Genomic DNA, 17,835 nt, shown 5'->3' with positions numbered 1-17,835 from the left:
GGTCTGATCCGAGAGGGGTAGGGATGTCATTTCTCTAGGTAAAGAGAAGGCCCTCTCTGCAATCTCAAAGGCAGAGCACTTGGGGGAACCAAAGTAGACAGTGAAAGAGCCACTTCCGGAAGTGCCGGTCCCTACAAACCACCCCCAATCAAGGATGCAGTTGGACCTCAGCTGTCCAACAGAGAGGCTCCAAGAGGAAGGGATGACTATGATAACTTTGGAGTCGTCTCTGGACACTGGATCTGATGCTGAAACTTCTGGCTCCAAAAGACTCAGAGTTGGGTGACTCAGGGAAATAACTGGAGTCAAACAAACTCTCTTTGGTTTTGAAGAGGACACTCCCAGGGATCTCAGATCTTAGAGTTTTGAAACAGCAGGTAGGATCAGACAAGGAGAAACCAAAGCAGAAGTACTCACAGATAGTACTTTCAGATCTGTGAACCTATCTCCATCTGAGCTCTGAGGAAGATCCTTATCATCCTATCCAAATCAGTCTTGGATAAATTCCTGGAAGACCTGAGATAAGAGGTCATCATGGATGGAGGTCTGAATGTCTGCAGGGAGACACCACTAGGAAAGGTGAAGAGAACCAAGACATTACTGGAATCAGTAGAGTAAGAACTGACCCGATCCAAGGCAATTTGGAGCAGAGGGATCCAGAGAGGTCACATCCAATTTTTTTGACAATTTCGCAAGTGGGTCCGAGAAGGAGCCGAGGAGGAAGTGGGAACCGGAGATCTCTTACAGGAGTTTATCTTTGAGAGCTAAGTCAGGATTCCCTTTGTCAGACGTCTTACATGGGGTTTGAGGCCCAGCTGAAGCATAAGTGGAAGGAGAAAACCTTTCAATACAAGTTTATGTCTCCTGTCAGAGTACTCTGGAATTGAAACCAGCACATATGGAACATTCTACCTCTAAATGGGCAACACCCAAGCAGTATATGTATTCCCTGTGGGCATCCGAGTTAGGGATTTTATGCCCAAAGGTGATGCATGTTTTGAATCCAGTAGGTTTACCTGCCATATTGGTCTAAGAAAGCAAGACTACAGAAAAAGGCTACCAAACAATGGTAGAAAAGAAATACCCAAAAAAGGGTAGAAAGAGGAAATAAAGATAGCAAAGTACCAGCAATGGTAGTAAAGAAAAATAGTGAATTATCAGTAATAACTGGAAAGGTAATTTACTGTATTAGGGAGGAAGATGACAATAAAAAAGACAGTGAAAAAGTTTAGCAAAAAAGTACAGTTGTGTACACTTACCATAAATGTAGATGTTTGAGTGTATTCACTATTGCAGTCATTACATTTGGGTAATCTGCTGGCAGGTTGCCCTCAGTCGGCCTGATTAAGTCTTGGGTCCTGCATCAGTTGCTGTCCCTTCTTCCATGATGTCAGGTCATCAAGGGTATAAAACATGCAGCCGATGCCATTACATCAGTTTTTCTTGTCCAATATGTCAGGTGCCCCACAAATGGGAAGCAAAACATATATAAATAATTTAAAACACAAAAATATACCTCCAAACAAAAGCAATTACACCAAAAAGGCTTTTAAGTGTAGTAAAAGAAAGTAGAGGCATAGTAAGAGAAAAAACAGGGGGCTGGAGGGAGGGTAACCAGGACTGCAACAGTGAATACACTCGAACATCTACATTTATGGTAAGTGTACACAACTGTACTATGTTCTTCATGTTTCACTATTGCAGTCATTACATTTGGGTAGATTCCCAAAGCTATGGTTGGGAGGATGGATTTATACAGCATTAGGACCGGCTATAAGGCCCTGCAAAACAGCAGTGGCAAAGCCAGCTCTGGATTTAGAGAAAATTGGTAAATAATGATGTTTGGTGAAAGTATGAACTGAACTCCAGGTAGCAGCTTCTAGAATATCCCTGGTAGGAACACCTCTGAGAAAGGCTGTAGAAGTAGATGCAGCCCTGGTGGAATGGGATCTGATCCCCTGGGGGATAGGTTTCCCATGGTGCTTATAGCAGAAATGAATACAATGGCTTATCCATTTGGAAATGGTTTGCTTTGAAATAGCCTTTCCCTCTGCCCCTGCAGCAAATGCTACCAGCAGTTGTTCAGATTTTCTTCAAGATTTAATCCTGTCCAAGTAAAATCTAAGTTGTCTGTGTACATCCAATGAATGCAGAATCCGCTCCCCCTTGTTCTGTGGATTGGGAAAGAAAGTTAGCAAATGAATGGACTGATTAAGAGCCACACTGGATACCACCTTGGGCATGAAGGATGGGTTGGTCCTGAGTGACACCCTGTCCACATGAAAAATGATGAAAGGGTCCACTGCCATAAGGGCCTGTAATTCAGAAATCCTTCTAGCCGAAGTGATTGCTAAAAGGAAGGCTGTTTTCCAGGAAAGAAATTAAGTCTGCAGTAGCAGCTGGCTCGAAAGGAGAGAGTGAGTTTCTCCAATGCAAAGTTAAGGTCCCAGGGCAGGGGTTGGAGCTCTCCTGGGTGGCCTCAAGTTTTTGGCCCCTCTGAGATACTGCTTTAGCAGTGGCTGAGAGAAGGAGGGGGGGGGGTTCTGTCTTGTAATGAGCTGAAATGGCTGAGGCATGGATTTTTATGGAAGAAAAAGACAGGGCCTTGTGAAGCATCTCAGTTAAGTATTGCAAAATCTGAGGTAAATTGGGCACTGTTGTGCTTATCCCTTGAGATTGATTCCAAGCACAGAATCTTTTTCATTTGTCAGCATAAGATTTTCTAGTACTAGGTCTTCTCGCCTCCAAAATGACATCCAACACAGGTTTGCTGAGGGATGCTAAGTGGGAATTTTAGTGATTAGCCAAGCTGCAAGATTCAATGTTTGGAGCCGAGGGTGCAGAATTTGGTTATTCTGCTGAGACAGTAACGAAGGTGTCTGAGACAGGTGCCATGGAGAAATTTGAGACGGACTGTGTAGGAGTGGGTACCAGTGTTGGCGAGGCCAGTCTGGAGCAATCAAAATAATTTTTGGCTTCTCCTGTTTGACTTTTAGTAGAACTTTGGACAGCAGAGGGGGGAAGGCATAGAATGATTGGCTTTCCCAGCTGAAGGGCAGAGCATCCACTTTTCAGGCTTTTTTGTGAGGAGTTATTGTGAAAAATTTGTCCAACTGGAAGTTCTGGGGTGAGGCAAAAAGATCCATGTCTGGGCTCCTCCATTTGCGTGTCAACATGTTGCAAATCAGTGGTTCCAGTTTCCATTCATGTGGGTCCATGACATTTCTGCTTAGTTCGTCTGCCAAAATACTCAGCTTTCCTGGCAGGAATTGAGCTTGTAGTTGTACTTGATAGCTCAAGGCTGTGTTCCACAATGCCATGGCTAGTCTGCAGAGGGGGTAGGAATGTGTGGTTTATGTACCACATAACTGTGGTGTTGTCCGTCTTTACCATTAGTTGTACTGGATGAAGGTAGTCCTTGAAGGCTGTCAGTGCATTCTGTACAGCTAGCATTTCTTTTTGATTGATATGAAGGTGCATCTGATTTGGGCTCCATTTGCCCTGAATGCACTTCCCTGCCAGATGAGCCCCTCATGCATAGTCTGATGCGTCTGTAGTTAGGACTTGGGCGGCAGGGGGTGGTGTGAATGGCAGTTCCTTGTTTTGGTGACAGGCCTCTGTCCACAATAGGAAGTCTAGTTGCAGGCAAGGAATGATAGGAATCATTGTTTCTAGGCTGTGACAATGTTGACTCCATAAACATTTTAAGTACCACTGAAGTTTCCTCATATGCAGTCTTGCATATGGAATTATAAGAATGCAGGAGGCCATAAACCCCAAGGTTTGCAGTATTTGTCTTGCAGACAGCAGGGTTTTTGTGGCCACCTGTTTGAAGTAAGTCACCAAAAGAAGCTGCTTTTCTGGCATAAGGATAGCCATTTGGGCAGTTGTATTCAAGCTTACACCCAGGAATGTAATTTTTTGAGAGGGTATCAGTTGTGATTTCTTTTCGTTTATGGTGTACCCTAGACAAGCTAGAATTCTTTTTACAAATGCCAGATGTTTTAGAAGAATGTCCTTGTTTTCTGCCTGAATTAAACAATCGTCCAAGTATGGAAATATTTGAATATTTCTTAGCCTGCACAATGCAATTACTGGAGCCAGACATTTTGTAAATACCCTGGGTGCAGTAGATAAGCCAAAGGGCAGTGCAGAGAACTGATAATGCAAGTAGCCTGCTTTGAAGTGGAGGTATCTTCTGCAAGATTCCCTGATTGGGATATGCAGGTAAGCCTCTTAAATCTGGAGTTGCCAACCAGGCATCCTAGCAGAGGAAGTAACTGGTGAAGAGTCAGCATCTTGAATTTTGGAATGTCCAGGAAGGTGTTTAGAATAGACTGGTCCAGAATTGTACGCCATGATTTGTCTTTTTTGGGTACCAGGAAAAGTCTGGAATAGAAACCTTGTCCCTTTTTCCTCCTCTGGTACTAGTTGAATTGCCCCCATGTTTTGGAGAGAAAGTACTTGTTTCTGAGCCTCTGCCCACTGATTTGGGGGCAGGTCTGGCCATCCACTTCGAGTTGGCAATGTGTGGAAATGAAATCTGTATCCCTGGGGCACTATATTTAAAACCCATTTGTCCTGGGTTATATGATGCCAATTTTTTGCATGCAGAGCCAGTTTTCCAACCAAGGGGGCGGCTAAAAGGTAAGTGCTTCATAATTGTAAAGGAAAGTCATTGAGACTGTTTACCATAGGGTGGTGTTTTGTTGTTTCCAGATTTGGAAGCAGAGGCACCCCATTGCTTAGTTCTGAAAGTCCCTTGGGACTGAAACCTGGTGCTTTTGGAATGTCTGGGTGTGGATTGAGTGGCTCTGGAAGGAACTGGATAGGACCAGTTCTTAGTAGGCCAGTGCCTACTAAATCTTGGAGGTTGTACTTGTAAGAAATCTTTCACAGTTTGCATAGATTTAGCTTTATCTTCCATCTTTTTTAGAACTTCTTAAGCCTTATTGCCAAACAGATGGTCCTGCTGCAAAGGAGCATCTAACAATTTTGCTTTAACATGATCAGGCAGAGATTGTTCCTTAAGCCAAGAATGCCTTCTAAGCACAGACCCAGTAACAGCAGCCCTGCAAGATACCTCCAAGGAATCAAAACCGCATTGCAAAGTAGATTTAGCGACTTGTTCAGCTGAATGCAATAAATCCTATAAATCCTTATTTTCCACACAGTCAGAAATCAACATAATTTTCTGTTTAAGCAGTCCCATGATATGCTGTTGATATTTTAGCATATGGAATTGACAGTTTAAAGCCCTGATTGCCAAGGTTGCAGAAGTATAAACCTTTTTAACCCACCTATCAGTGCCCTGGAGTCTCTATCAGAAGGGGTTGGATTCTTAGCAGTGGAAGTCTTAATGCCCTTGGGCCCCTGAGAAATGGTTTCAGGGTCCGCAACAGGATTTTTGAAAAGGAATTTGTGGGAGTTAGGAACCCTGTAGTATCTGTCTGGCTTACAAGGGGGCGGAGGCAGGGAATCAGGAGCCATACTGGATTCTGAAAACACATCAACAATGTCTAGTACAGGAGGTATAGCCAAACACCTATGCTGAGGAAGGAGGAGGAAATCCCTAAGCCTCTTTATGGATTCAGAAAAATCCTGACTTTCCCAGTGGAAATGCTCCCTTAAGGTATGCAAAGTTTCCCCAAAAGAAAAATCCTCAGGGGGAGAAGCAGAAGGAATGGAATCCTCTGCATCAGAGTCCTCATAAGTAGGTATGGACAAATCCTGTTCACTAGAAGAGTCAGAAGAAACAGATTCCTGTTCAGAAGATTCATAGTAAAGTTCAGCCCTAGGCCTCTTAAGAAGGGGGGGAGGGGTTGACTACCCCTGAAAAGAGTAATTAAATATTCAGCCATTTTGATCATTTGTTTTTTAGGCATAGGGGTCTGAACATGTGGCCTGGGCGTTGGCTTTTTAGACATAGATTGAGATTTTGACCTTAATACTGAAGGTGGTGTCGGTTTACTATACAAATCTGTAGGCCTGAATGCACCCTCAGAAGCCGGTGCCTGCACAGCGGCTCCGGAATCATCCAAGGTAGAGACATCCGCGGGTTCCATAGATGAAGTATCTCGTGGCATACCGGACTCCGAATGGGTCTCAGTAGAGGCCTGCGAATCAGAAGTAGTGGGTATCAGGGGCTGCGAAAGTGCCTCACTGAGTACCGGCGAACTGGCGACTGGCTTAGAATAAGTGTCGGCAGTTTTGGACCTCAATGGCCTGTCTCTGTCTTTTTCTTTGCATTTTTTCAGTATTTCGGAAGTCGGATGGCTAACAGACGTCATTTCTGGATAATTACAGTGAGAACCGAAACATTTAGAAGCAAAAATATACAGACGACGGATAGTGCACTGACTAAATAAAGCACAAAACCGACAGCAAAGTACATCGTGGTCAGGGCCTAAGCAAGGAATACAGTACAAATGGAAATCCTTATGAGGTATTTGCTTCCCACAAGTAATACAATTATTAACTTTTACTGAAATCGGTAAGGAGCAAGAAAAAGTTTCCCCAACAGAGTACTTCGCATTTAGTTTAAGACTTTGGGTCTGAAACTCAAAAAAGAAAATTTCAGGAGTCGGCCGACCGGCACTTGCAAACTGCTTCTGCTTCGGGCACCGCGCAGCAAGAAAGACTAATGTAATAGAGTCGGCTGCATGTTTTATACCCCTGATGACCTGACGTCATGGAAGAAGGGACAGCAACCAACGCAGGACCCAAGACTTTGTTAATCAGGCCGACTGAGGGCAACCTGCCAGCAGATTATTACGCAAATGTAATGACTGCAACAGTGAAACACGAATAACATGGGCATATACCTTTTACTTGCCTTACAGTACTCTGCATAGTGCCATATATACTAAGGTCAGTTCAGTGAAATGAGTTTTCAGTAATTTGAATTTTCAGCAATGTGGTCGGGTGAAATGAGATTCAACGAAAAAGTAGACCCATCTACATACGTACATATATATATATATATATATATATATATATATATATATATATATAGATAGATATATATACATATATATTTATATAGATATATATATATATTTATATAGATATACACATATCTATATCCATATACACACACATGTACATACATGCATACACACGCACTTTATGCAAACATCAAATGTGGCAAGAAAGAACTGAAAATAGTTCAGGTAGATTCCATGTATCTGGTTTATGAGGAAGTCTGAAGTGAGGTGTCACCAGCCATGTCATAAGGGAGGGGAGGAATGCTAACCTCTGAAAGTCAGGTCTGATGATGAACTAGAAGCAGAGATCCCCAGTGTAATGACTGCAACAATTATCCATATGAACATGTGGAAAACACATTGAGCACTGGTCGGAGAAAAGTAAAATCCCAATAACATGGCCCATCAAATGATGGACTTGATGCCATTTCAAACATTTGGCTCAAATGCCAGCTCTGTGGCACACACACAAAAGCCCCATCTGTAATCTAAAACACAAAACAATTAGTGGAGCTGGGAATGCTGGCAGTCAGCGAGTTAACAATGCCAGCTCACTCATCCTTAAACAGCCTGACCAACTATGTCTGACACCTTAGAGAAGAAGTGTCTCACTATGCAGCATTATAGGCTAAAGCATTCATGCCCAGCAAATTGCAAGTGCACAGCAGATGCATTCAAATCCTTCAAGTCATGGGAGTAGTGCCGGCTTCTTATACATCAGGTCTAATACGGCCACAGGCAAATTACCCACCTTATATGGCAGCTTGTATACAAAGCTTTCCCTCCAGACCTCTCACCTTTGAAGCTGGCCACCAACAATACAGGCACCTGCTAATGGAGATAAAGGATTTCTTCACAGCATAACAATCTGTTTGAAGCATGGGGGTGTACCAGCCAAAGGAAAAGCATACATTTTTTCGGTTCATTTATTTTGCTTCGTTTAGTTATCACAGTTTCTCATTTAAAACTTGTAGAATGCTATAACTTTTATACAAAACATGTTACACATTTTCATACCACAAACAGCAAGCAAGTCTAAAGGCTAGCAGTAAAAACTCTAAACCACAAACTATTAAGACGGCACATTTTAGCTTGTAGTAAATATAGTAACACAGCTATACAAGATCAAGCCTCTGTGCTTGGGCAACAAAGCCTATAATGCTCATTTAATAACTGTGTGTGCATTTTAGCTGTCTTATTCTGGGTAAACATTAACAACATTTGCACTGCATACCTGCATATATTCGGCACGTTCGAAGTGTGCTCTCCCAATCTGACAAAGAACCCAGCCTGTGTTGTAGTGATGGGAAGGTAGCTGGCTTAGGATATTTATTGCTTCTCTGCATTTGTAGGATGAAAGTGCCAAATAACCATTTCCCATATCACGGAGAAGGCTCATCAAACCTTCTGGAAGAAATGAGCTCAATTAACAAGCAGGAAAAATGTCTGGGAATACATCAAGACTGCAAAATTAATCACACTACTTTGCCAAAAAAATCTTCAAATGCAAAAAAAAAAAAAAAAAAAAAAAGGCACTTCAAATTTGAACCATCTTTGCAGTCAATGACTATGAATGATGGGAAACAGTACCACATACTTTCCTGTACAATATAAATTCCACAGAATTGCACTCCAATTCTTAAAATAAAGACTATTCTAAAAAATCATCTCAAAACAATAGAGAAAGGACAGATATGCAAAAATTCAGTAGGTGCTCGAAGTAATCATACTTAAGAGAAAACTGACCACAAGGTGTTAGTAACCTATAGAATTTTAGAAGCAAAGTACAACTGTGAAGATAACTTACCAAAACTGTCAATGTTGTAAGTACAACACCTTGGGAACTTCCTGCCATTCAGTAACCTGCAGCTGGACCAAATGCCAGCATTTTTCACTATCCCCAGCCAGTGGATCTCTTTCATCGTCCAACATCAAGATATCCATGGTATAAAGGCTTGTCATCCAGCGCCATCTTCAAATCTTTCTTGCCCAGGATACTTAAGTTTCTCAGGTAGAGAATAAGCTGACCCAAAGAACATACTAAACAAACTGAAAACCCAAAAATAATGGAGCAGCGATGTATAATTAGGATAGACCCCAGGGCAGAAGATAGGTAGGAGGGGGTGGAAAGGGTACTGCAATAACGTTCTACTAAAATATTTACAATTATGGTATGTTATCTGCACAAGTGTATTGTGTTCATCATAGTTAATGTTGCAGTACTAAGCCTTGGGAAGACTCTTAAAGCTTTATTGGGCAGGTAGGAGAGAAAGTTCTGAGCTGGGGACAGCAAACACTACAGACAGGTAAATCTGGATCTAGCATCAAGATGGTAGGGTTTGGTGAAGATGTGGACAGAGGACCTAGTAGCTACTTCTTGGATAATTTGTGTAGTAATCTCTTTCACAACTGCTGTGGTGGTAGTTGCCTGCTCTTGTTGAGTGGGCTCCAACTTTTACAAAGATTTGTTTACCATTGTGCAATTAATAGTTAGCAATCCATTTTGAAATTCTCTGCCTTCCCACTGGTATTCCTTTTTCACTTTCTGCAAAAAACAGATTGCCAAATCTATTTGGGAAATGTCAGTGTAAAAAGAATCTTAGCTATGCACATCTGGATTAGAAAAGAATGCAAGGAGTTGAACAGCTTTGTTTAAGAAGACTTATAGCCCCACCTTTGAGAAGGAGGAGGGGTAAGTTCTCCACAGTGTTGTTATCCGATAATTAACCAGGATCCAGAAGAGGTTACTTGCTTGCAAAGGCTACCATTAATGAGAACATTTAGCAAAGTCTTTCTCTTTCTATGCACAGCCTTATTAAAATTCACGCAGACAGTGAACTCAGGTGGCCTGTAGCTTTTACAGAGACAATAAAGGTAGATGACATGCTTATCAGTAAACAAAACTGTCCTAACCAAAGGCACTTTTTAAAAGGTGTTTCAGCACGAGCACCTGAAAAGCATATTGCCCAGCATGTCAAGGAGGAACAGGTTCATAGGTATATAGTAAGATAATGACCACAAGGGCCTTTTTAAGCCGAGCTATGTTTCCCCAATGTATCCAACAACTGTTGGTGTCCTAGAAGTTATTTTACGGGGTCTATGTAAGCTATGGCACAGGTGGTCAAGCATTTGCAGGCTGACTGTACATTAGAGAGAGAAGTGCCATACCAGGGGTGAAATATGATTTCCCATCCACTGGTCCAAGTTAAACCTGAATAGGGTTAGGGACAAACTCTACTTCACATGGCTGGGAAGCAGTTCCTGAAGGGGACATTGTCTGAGACATGCATCCTTCCCCTCCAACATGCCCTATTTATGTTACATTCTACAGGGTAAGGAGAGCTTTAAGGGAGTAGATTTTCTTGCTTGGATTCCTGGCATATTGAAGTAACACCTTTAGATTCTCTTTGGTTGGTTTTGCTATTCTGCAAGGTTGGTCAGTTTAGCACTGCATAAAAAAACGCACTATGGGGGAGGAAAATACTTAATTCAATATTCGACAGTCTAGAGGGGACAAGTGCAGACCATCCTTGACAAACCAGGAAAGCATAGTAATGTAAGTATCAACTCAAAAGCACATGCAACAGTGCTTATCCCTGCGTAAACTAGTAACTCTTTCTGCAACTAAATAAGACTGGAGTCCGAAGAGTAGTTTTATAGGGAAAATATAAATTCAACGTGCCCGAGTCTCTACATGGCACTGCTAAAGCCTGCTGTGTAGAAGCAAGCTTCGCCCAAAAGCAACAACCGTAAAAAGGCTCAAAACAACCATTTAAGAAAAATGTTCCCTGGCCATTCACAACTAACACAAAATAGAAGTTATGTACTTACCATAACTTTCCATGTGAGCTGTTTATCTCGCCTTTATTCTCACTGATGGGTTCGGAGCCGATCCTCGGCTCCAACACAGCCAACAGCAAGCTCAAGGTTTGCCAGTAGCTTGAGACCAAGCCCCTTATCCCACAATGCACTGCTGGAATTACCTCAGATCTTGTTTGCTGCGAATAACAGTATATATATATATATATATATATATATATATATATATATATATATATATATATATATACATACATACATACATACATACAACATATACATACCGTCTTATATATATATCTACCAGAACAGTTCCCAAAGGGGAAGAAGAAATATTGAATAACCAGGATGGTACTAGCCTCTAAGTCAACAGTCAGCAGGAGGGGGAAGGAGGGAGGGACGTGAGAATAAAGGCGAGATAAACAACTCACATGGAACGTTATGGTAAGTACATAACTTCTATATGTGAAGTTGTTAAATCTCGCAGTTTATTCTCACTGATAGGTAGCATCCCTAGCACCCTCAGCTGGGTGGCTCATGGGAGTATGTTCTTCAGTACCGTAGAACCAAAGGAAGACCTGTCCCTTGAAGCCTTACCTACTTTGTCATGTGTAATAAAGGTATGAGACTTAGACCAAGTGGCTGCAGCGCAAATATTGTCAAGGGGTAATTTAGCTTGAAAAGCAGAAGAGGTAAAGAGAGCTTTGGTAGAATGAGCTTTTGGTTTGTGCGTTAAAGGCATGTTCGCATTTTCATAAACAAAGGATATACAATCGGATAACCATTTTAGTCAGTGGATTGCCTTTTCTTGCTTCTGAGAAGGATACAAAAAGTTGGTCTGATTTCCGAATATCCTTAGTTCTGTCAAGATAAAATCTGAGCTGTCTGTGAACATCAAGTTTGTGCAGCATATATTCCAATTTGCTATAGTGGTTGGGGAAAAAGACTGGCAGTTCAATGACCTGATTGACATTTGACTCAGAACAGACTTTAGGTAAAAATGAGTGGTTTGTTCTGAGAGATACTCTATCAGCATGGAAGATCATGTAGGGTGGTCTGATAGATAATCCTTGAAGTTTTTACACTCAGCGGGCAGACGTAATGGCCACAAGAAATATTGTTTTCCAAGATAAAAATTTTAAATCACAAGAAGAAGCTGGTTCAAAAGGAGGAAGAATAATTTGAGAAAGCATAAGGTTTAAATTCCAGGGAGAAAAGGGAATTTTGATCGGAGGTCTCATATGAAGAACGCCTTTAAGGAAGGTTTTAGATAATTTATGGCTCATAATATTTCAGCCACCAAGACCAAGGTGAAAATTTGAGATAGCAGCTAACTGAACTCGAACTGTAGCAGCTGCTGCCCCTTCCTTAAAAATTTTTGTCAAAAATTCCAAAATCGAAGATAGCGGAGCTCGGAAAGGGTCAATGTTCTGAGTGTTGGCCCAAATTGAGAACCTTTTCCATTTACTGCCATATAATTTCCTGGTAGATGGCTTGTGAGAAGACAAGAGAATCTGTCTTGTATCTTCTGAAATTGAATGAAGCCTGGCAATTAGGGGAAGTGGATTAGCCAAGCAGTCAGTTTCAGGGACTGCAGAGAAGGATGAAGGTCCCCTGACGGGCGAGTCAGAAGGTCTGGAACTGGGTCCAAGATCCATGTATCTTCTAACAGATGATGGTGGAGAAACGGAAACCAAATCTGTCGAAGCCAGTATGGGTCTATGAGTATAACAGTCCTTCCCAGTGATTTTGCTTTCTGTAAAAATCTGGGTATTAATGGGAAGGGTGGAAATACATAAAGTTGACCCGGGGGCCAATCGTGTAACAGTGCATCTCTCGGGGGATGACCGGGAGGTGGTATTAAGGCAAAGTAGCTTCTGCATTTTGAATTGATGTGGCTGGCAAAAAGGTCGCAGCAAGGCTGGCATCATTTGTGAAAAATGAACTCCGCAACCTGTTGTTTGAGAGACCACTCGTGAGGGAGTAATATTGCCCTGCTTAGCTTGTCTGCTATCAACGTTGGATTTCCCCGGGATGTGCGTTGCTAACAGAAAACGCTGGGATGACACAGCCCATTGCCAGACCCTGAGGGCTGCTCAACAAAGGGGGTAAGACTTGGCTCCATCCTGCTTGTTCAAGTACCAGACTACTGACACATTGTCGGTCTGAATTGCAATAGTCCCTAGAAAGGGAGAGTCCTGAAAGTACTGCAACGCCAGAAGTACCGCTCTCAACTCTAGAACATCGATGTGCATATGTGATTCTTGATCTGTCCACGTGCCTTGGGCAGTCTTTCCCTGAAAATGCCCCCCCCCTATCAGGGAAGTGTCCATGGTCACAGTGGCTACTGGGGGGGGGGGGACAAAGGGCCTTCAGATTGTGATATGAAGAGACATCAACCACCACCGAAGGTCTCTCCTGCAAGAATCGTGATAAGAATTATGTAGTGCATAGGTAGTTTCTGGTAAGACCACTGAGAGAAGAGGAGCCATTGAAGAATTTGCATATGCATCCTTGCGTGTGATATAGCCAGGATTGCTGCCACCATCAACCTTAGTACCTTCAGTACCTCCGCTGCTGTAGCTTTGTTCTTTGACACCAGTCAGCTGACGTTTTGGGGCGAAGTAGAGAGACTCTTTCGATAAGGAGACGTAGAGTGGTTGCTGAGGTATCTAACTCTGTTCCTATAAAAACGGTATGCTGCGATGGTGATAAGGCAGACTTTTCGAAGTTGATTGTAATGCCTAATGATGGCAGAGTGTCAGAGTATATTGTGTTGCCTGAGTCAATTAATGCCTGGTGGTAGCGGTGAGGAGCCAATCGTCAAGGGATGGAAACATCTGGAATCCTAGATGTCTCAGGTGAGCCGTGACCACTGCCATGCATTTGGTGAACACTCTGGGGCTGTAGTGAGACCAAAGGGCAGGGCTCAAAACCGGTAATGACTGGCTCCCAGCCGGAAGCGCAGATGATCTCTGGAGCGTCTGCTCATCTTTATGTGATAGTACGCGTCCTTACGATCTATGGAGCACATCCAATCACCTTTCCCTAAGAAGGGAAGAATGGACTGAAGCGTGTCCATTCGGAACTTCTCTTTCTTTACGAACTGGTTGAGTCTGCTGAGGTCCAAGATAGGTCTCCAGTCCCCTGTTTTCTTTGGTACCAGTCCCCTGTTTTCTTTGGTACCAAAAAGAATCTTGAGTAAGTTTTGAATCCGACTTGGTCTGCTGGGACTGGTTGGATGACTTTTTTCTAGCGATCTGCGGACCTCTACGATTGCTTGTTCCCTGAGATTGGGTGGAACATCTGGGATTCTCTTTATAGGAATGGGAGGGGAAAAGAATGGTATGAAATAGCCTCTGAAAATGATGCTTTGTACCCAAGTATCCGATGTTATGTTTAGTCAGGATTCTGGGTACAAAGGACAAGCGACCCCCGACTGCCTCCAGAGCCGAACAGTCAGGCCCCCTTTTAGGGGCACTGGTAGGACTGACCACAGAACTGACCCCTGTCACCCTGTTGCTGTGGACCGCCTCTACCACGGGGGCGGCGTCTTCAGTTATAACCCCCTCCTCTGCCTCTAGAGGGGGTTTCTCCACGTGTGTCCTGAAAGACTGCCTGAGTTTTTCGGAACCACATTTTCCCTCCCCTAGGGCCCTTGTGGTAGGGCTGAGTAGGGGTCGAAAAAAGGACGCCAACGGCAGACAAGGTCTTGCCTTCCTGCTCACACCTGGTTAAAGTTTCCTTTACTTTGGGCCCAAACAGTGATGAGCCATCAAATGGGGTATTAATAAAGGAAGACTTAAAGGGTTCCGCAAAGGAAAAGACACACATCTTCGAAGAGCAATGCCCGAACTAGCGGCTCTACTCGAACCATCAGCTGCATAGGATATGAGACGCATGAACGAGTTCACCACTGAGTTTAGGGTAGCGAGCTCGGTGATGACTTTGTCAGCCACTCCTGCAGCTACCGTACCCTGGAGAGCATCTCCTAGCTCTTTCAGGAGGTCTCTCTGTAGTCTTGTAAAATGGGTTAAGTAGTTCAGTGATCGCAGAGAAAAAGTCGCTGAACTAAACATGCGCTTCCCATATCTATCCATAACCCTAGAATCTTTGCTAGAGCGATGGATAGAAGAGGATGTCTCAGATACTTCCTCTTTGGTGGCTGCAGCTACCACCATGGCATCAACAGGCACTCCCTTTGTCAAAAATGGCTTGTCCACTGGGGCAGATATGAATTTATTGGGTCTACGAGGGACAGGCTCCATGGCCTCCGGTGACTCCCATGCCTTACGAGAGATCAGTTCCATGAGCTCGTCGTAAGGCGGAGACACCCAAGAAGCAGAAGGTTGAGACCCAAAAGCCTTCAAGAGCACAGACTCATCCTCAGTAGGGGTCTTGGACTGCCAATCGCCCGTCTGACTAAGGATCTCTGGTATCTCTGCAAAGGAGATATGCTCAGAGGGGGATCGAGGAGAACCTTCTGACTCATCTAAGTCTGTATCATATGTCAAAGACTCCTGTGGGGAGTCTAAGTGCCTCCTCTTGCACAGTCTCTTCCTGGGCACCTCCTCAGTGGGGGGGATCTGGGGAGGTCTCAGAAGAGCAGGGGACACCCTGTGGTGGTACTTGAGGCTCGGGGTCTCTACGCTTAGACGGACTTGTAGCTGAAGAAGCAGACACCGGAGCTTGAGGGTAGAGAGAAAGCTGAACCGATGCTGACGTTGTCTTTGGAGACAAAACTCTCCTCATAGTATCGAAGGCACCATGGCTCCGACGGGAAGGAGTGGACGGACCCAAGAGTACCATCCGATCCTCCCGCACTGAAACCCCGGGCTCCGAGCCTGAGGTAGGTGCCGAGCTCATCCAAGCCGAAGCCCCGAGAGGAAGAGTCGGCACCGACAAGTCGGTGCGACTATCCTCCCCGGACCCGACGGGAGAGCGTCAGCTGCTAGAGCCCTCGGTCTGCGCCAAGGACATCTGAGTAGATGGAGCCGATAACACCGGTGTGGGTATTGGCTCCAAGGGTTTGATCACCATCAGTTCAATTTCCTTCGGCTCCAAGAGTCCAGTACGGCTCGGAGGAAGAGTAGACTAATCCGGTTCCATGGTCTTTGGTACAGACGAGCTGGTCAGGGCCGACAACAATTTGGCAAGTCCTGGTGCCTGTAAAAGCTTCTGCACTAGCCGATCCATGTCCAAATCTGAAAGGCTGACTGAGGATTTAGCTGAATGCACCGAAGGTGCCAACTGGAGCAGAGGTGAAGAAGGAACTTCAGAGACTGGCTCCAATACAGAGAGCTGGCTCCGAATCAAAGGTACACTATGTTCCAATAACTGTGGAAACCAATGACCCTCCTCCTGAAATCTTAGCCTTTTTTGAAACCTTATCTGAAGACTTGGATTTTGAGGAATTTGGAGGACGTATTAGTACCCTCATGGCTACTCAAAACTTCTGAAAAAGATTGCTGTAACAACCCCGTCTATAAGATTCCTCCTTCTCTCCAAGGGGACTCTTGAAGAAAAGGAGTGGCAAATGCTGCAGATGTCTTAGAGGTGTTTAGCCCCCAGAGAGTAGGCACACTGAATGTGTCCGTCAGTGACGGACATTTCCTGCCCACAATCTGGGCATTTTTTGAATCCCGATTTAGGATGGGATTTCTCCTCATCATCCGACATATTTAAATGAAAAACAATAAACTGCAAAAAGGTAAATTAGATCCACAAACAAGTAAGCCCAATCCGGGCACTATCTATAACAGTATTATACAGATACAAATATAGGGCTAAGAGGCCCACAGAAAAAGCCTGACTATTATAAAGATTAATAGCAGAGAAAAAAGGTCTAAAGGCCCACACAACAAAGAAGTCAACAAGGCCCTAACTTTTAAACTATTTATACTATCTATAAGTGTTTGACTATACAGTAAATATAAAAAGACCTAGTACTAACACACACTATATTTTTAAACAAAAAAGAAAACTTTTTATAGACTTGCTGTTAATTTTTTCAAAAATGGTCCAAGCTAGCTGGATCACAGAGATCTCTCTTGCCGCGGCAAACTAGATCGGAGGTAATTCCAGCAGTGCATTGTGGGATAAGGGGTTTGGTCTCGAGCTACTGACAAACCTTGAGCTTGCTATCGGCCGTGTCGAAGCAGAGGATTGGCTCCGAACCCATCAGTGAGAACAAACGGCGAGATTTAACAATTTCACATCTATGGTTTAAGTGATTTACAGCACATAAATTTACCAGGCTACACTGCTGCCACCAGACAACAGAAATAACCCACCCAGGCTCAAATCACAAAATGGACTTGAAGTGCAAGAAATAACCAACTTAAATAATGAAGCTGCCTAAATTGCAGAAAATGACCAAATTCAACAGTAATCCAAACAGACACAGCGAGAAGGCAGGAGTGATGGAGTAAAAAAGCAATAATGCAGAAACACAAAAATACATCAGACTCAATATGAAACAAACTTTTACTTAATATAGCTTTACAGGAATGGTCACAATGACAGCTCAATGAAAAACACTTTCAAAATGCCATTTGAGTGAACTAGCCACCGGAGTACACATGCTCATACAATCATAGAATGTACAAGGCGACTGTATCGTGTGTTATTTATACACTGCCAGTACCCACACTTACCCCTTGCCTTCTTTTTCAAGGAGTGATAAGCCAGTCATACTACAGTGAATTTATGAATTCCCATTCAGCTGTCTTACTTCTTAAAGGAAAACAATGCATCACACTGTTTGACCTGGAGAAAAAGTTTATTCCACGGATAGGATAGTGATTACATGACAAATTTGCATCTCCACCACAATTTGTTGAAGCAGGTTCAGATCTTTGGTGTGAGCGATCACTGAACTATTTGATTTGCAGAGAAACAAGATGTCCTGGACTGTTGGCCCCTAATGGCCCATGAAGGAAAGGTAGAAATGCCCCTAAGGAGTCTCAATACAGAGAGAGTGCGCCTCCGTTCTCACATGGCAGCTTAAGGCATTTGGGCCCATGACGTT

General features: G+C 43.5%; 1 protein-coding gene across 1 annotated transcript in view; it reads right to left on the bottom strand.

The window, feature by feature from the left end:
• CDC27 (cell division cycle 27) overlaps positions 1-17,835 on the bottom strand; it is a 2,763,676-nt gene that overhangs the window by 962,047 nt on the left and 1,783,794 nt on the right. The window contains exon 17 of the mRNA XM_044055179.1: positions 8,221-8,393. Coding sequence (XP_043911114.1) covers positions 8,221-8,393 — 173 coding nt within the window. The remainder of the gene's footprint in view (positions 1-8,220; positions 8,394-17,835) is intronic.

The sequence above is a fragment of the Protopterus annectens genome, chromosome 13.part0 (assembly GCF_019279795.1).
Source record: "Protopterus annectens isolate FY-2018-M chromosome 13.part0, PAN1.0, whole genome shotgun sequence".
Classification (NCBI taxonomy): domain Eukaryota; kingdom Metazoa; phylum Chordata; order Ceratodontiformes; family Protopteridae; genus Protopterus; species Protopterus annectens.
Note: the sequence above shows the minus strand (reverse complement) of the source record. Positions and strands in the feature narration are given on the sequence as shown.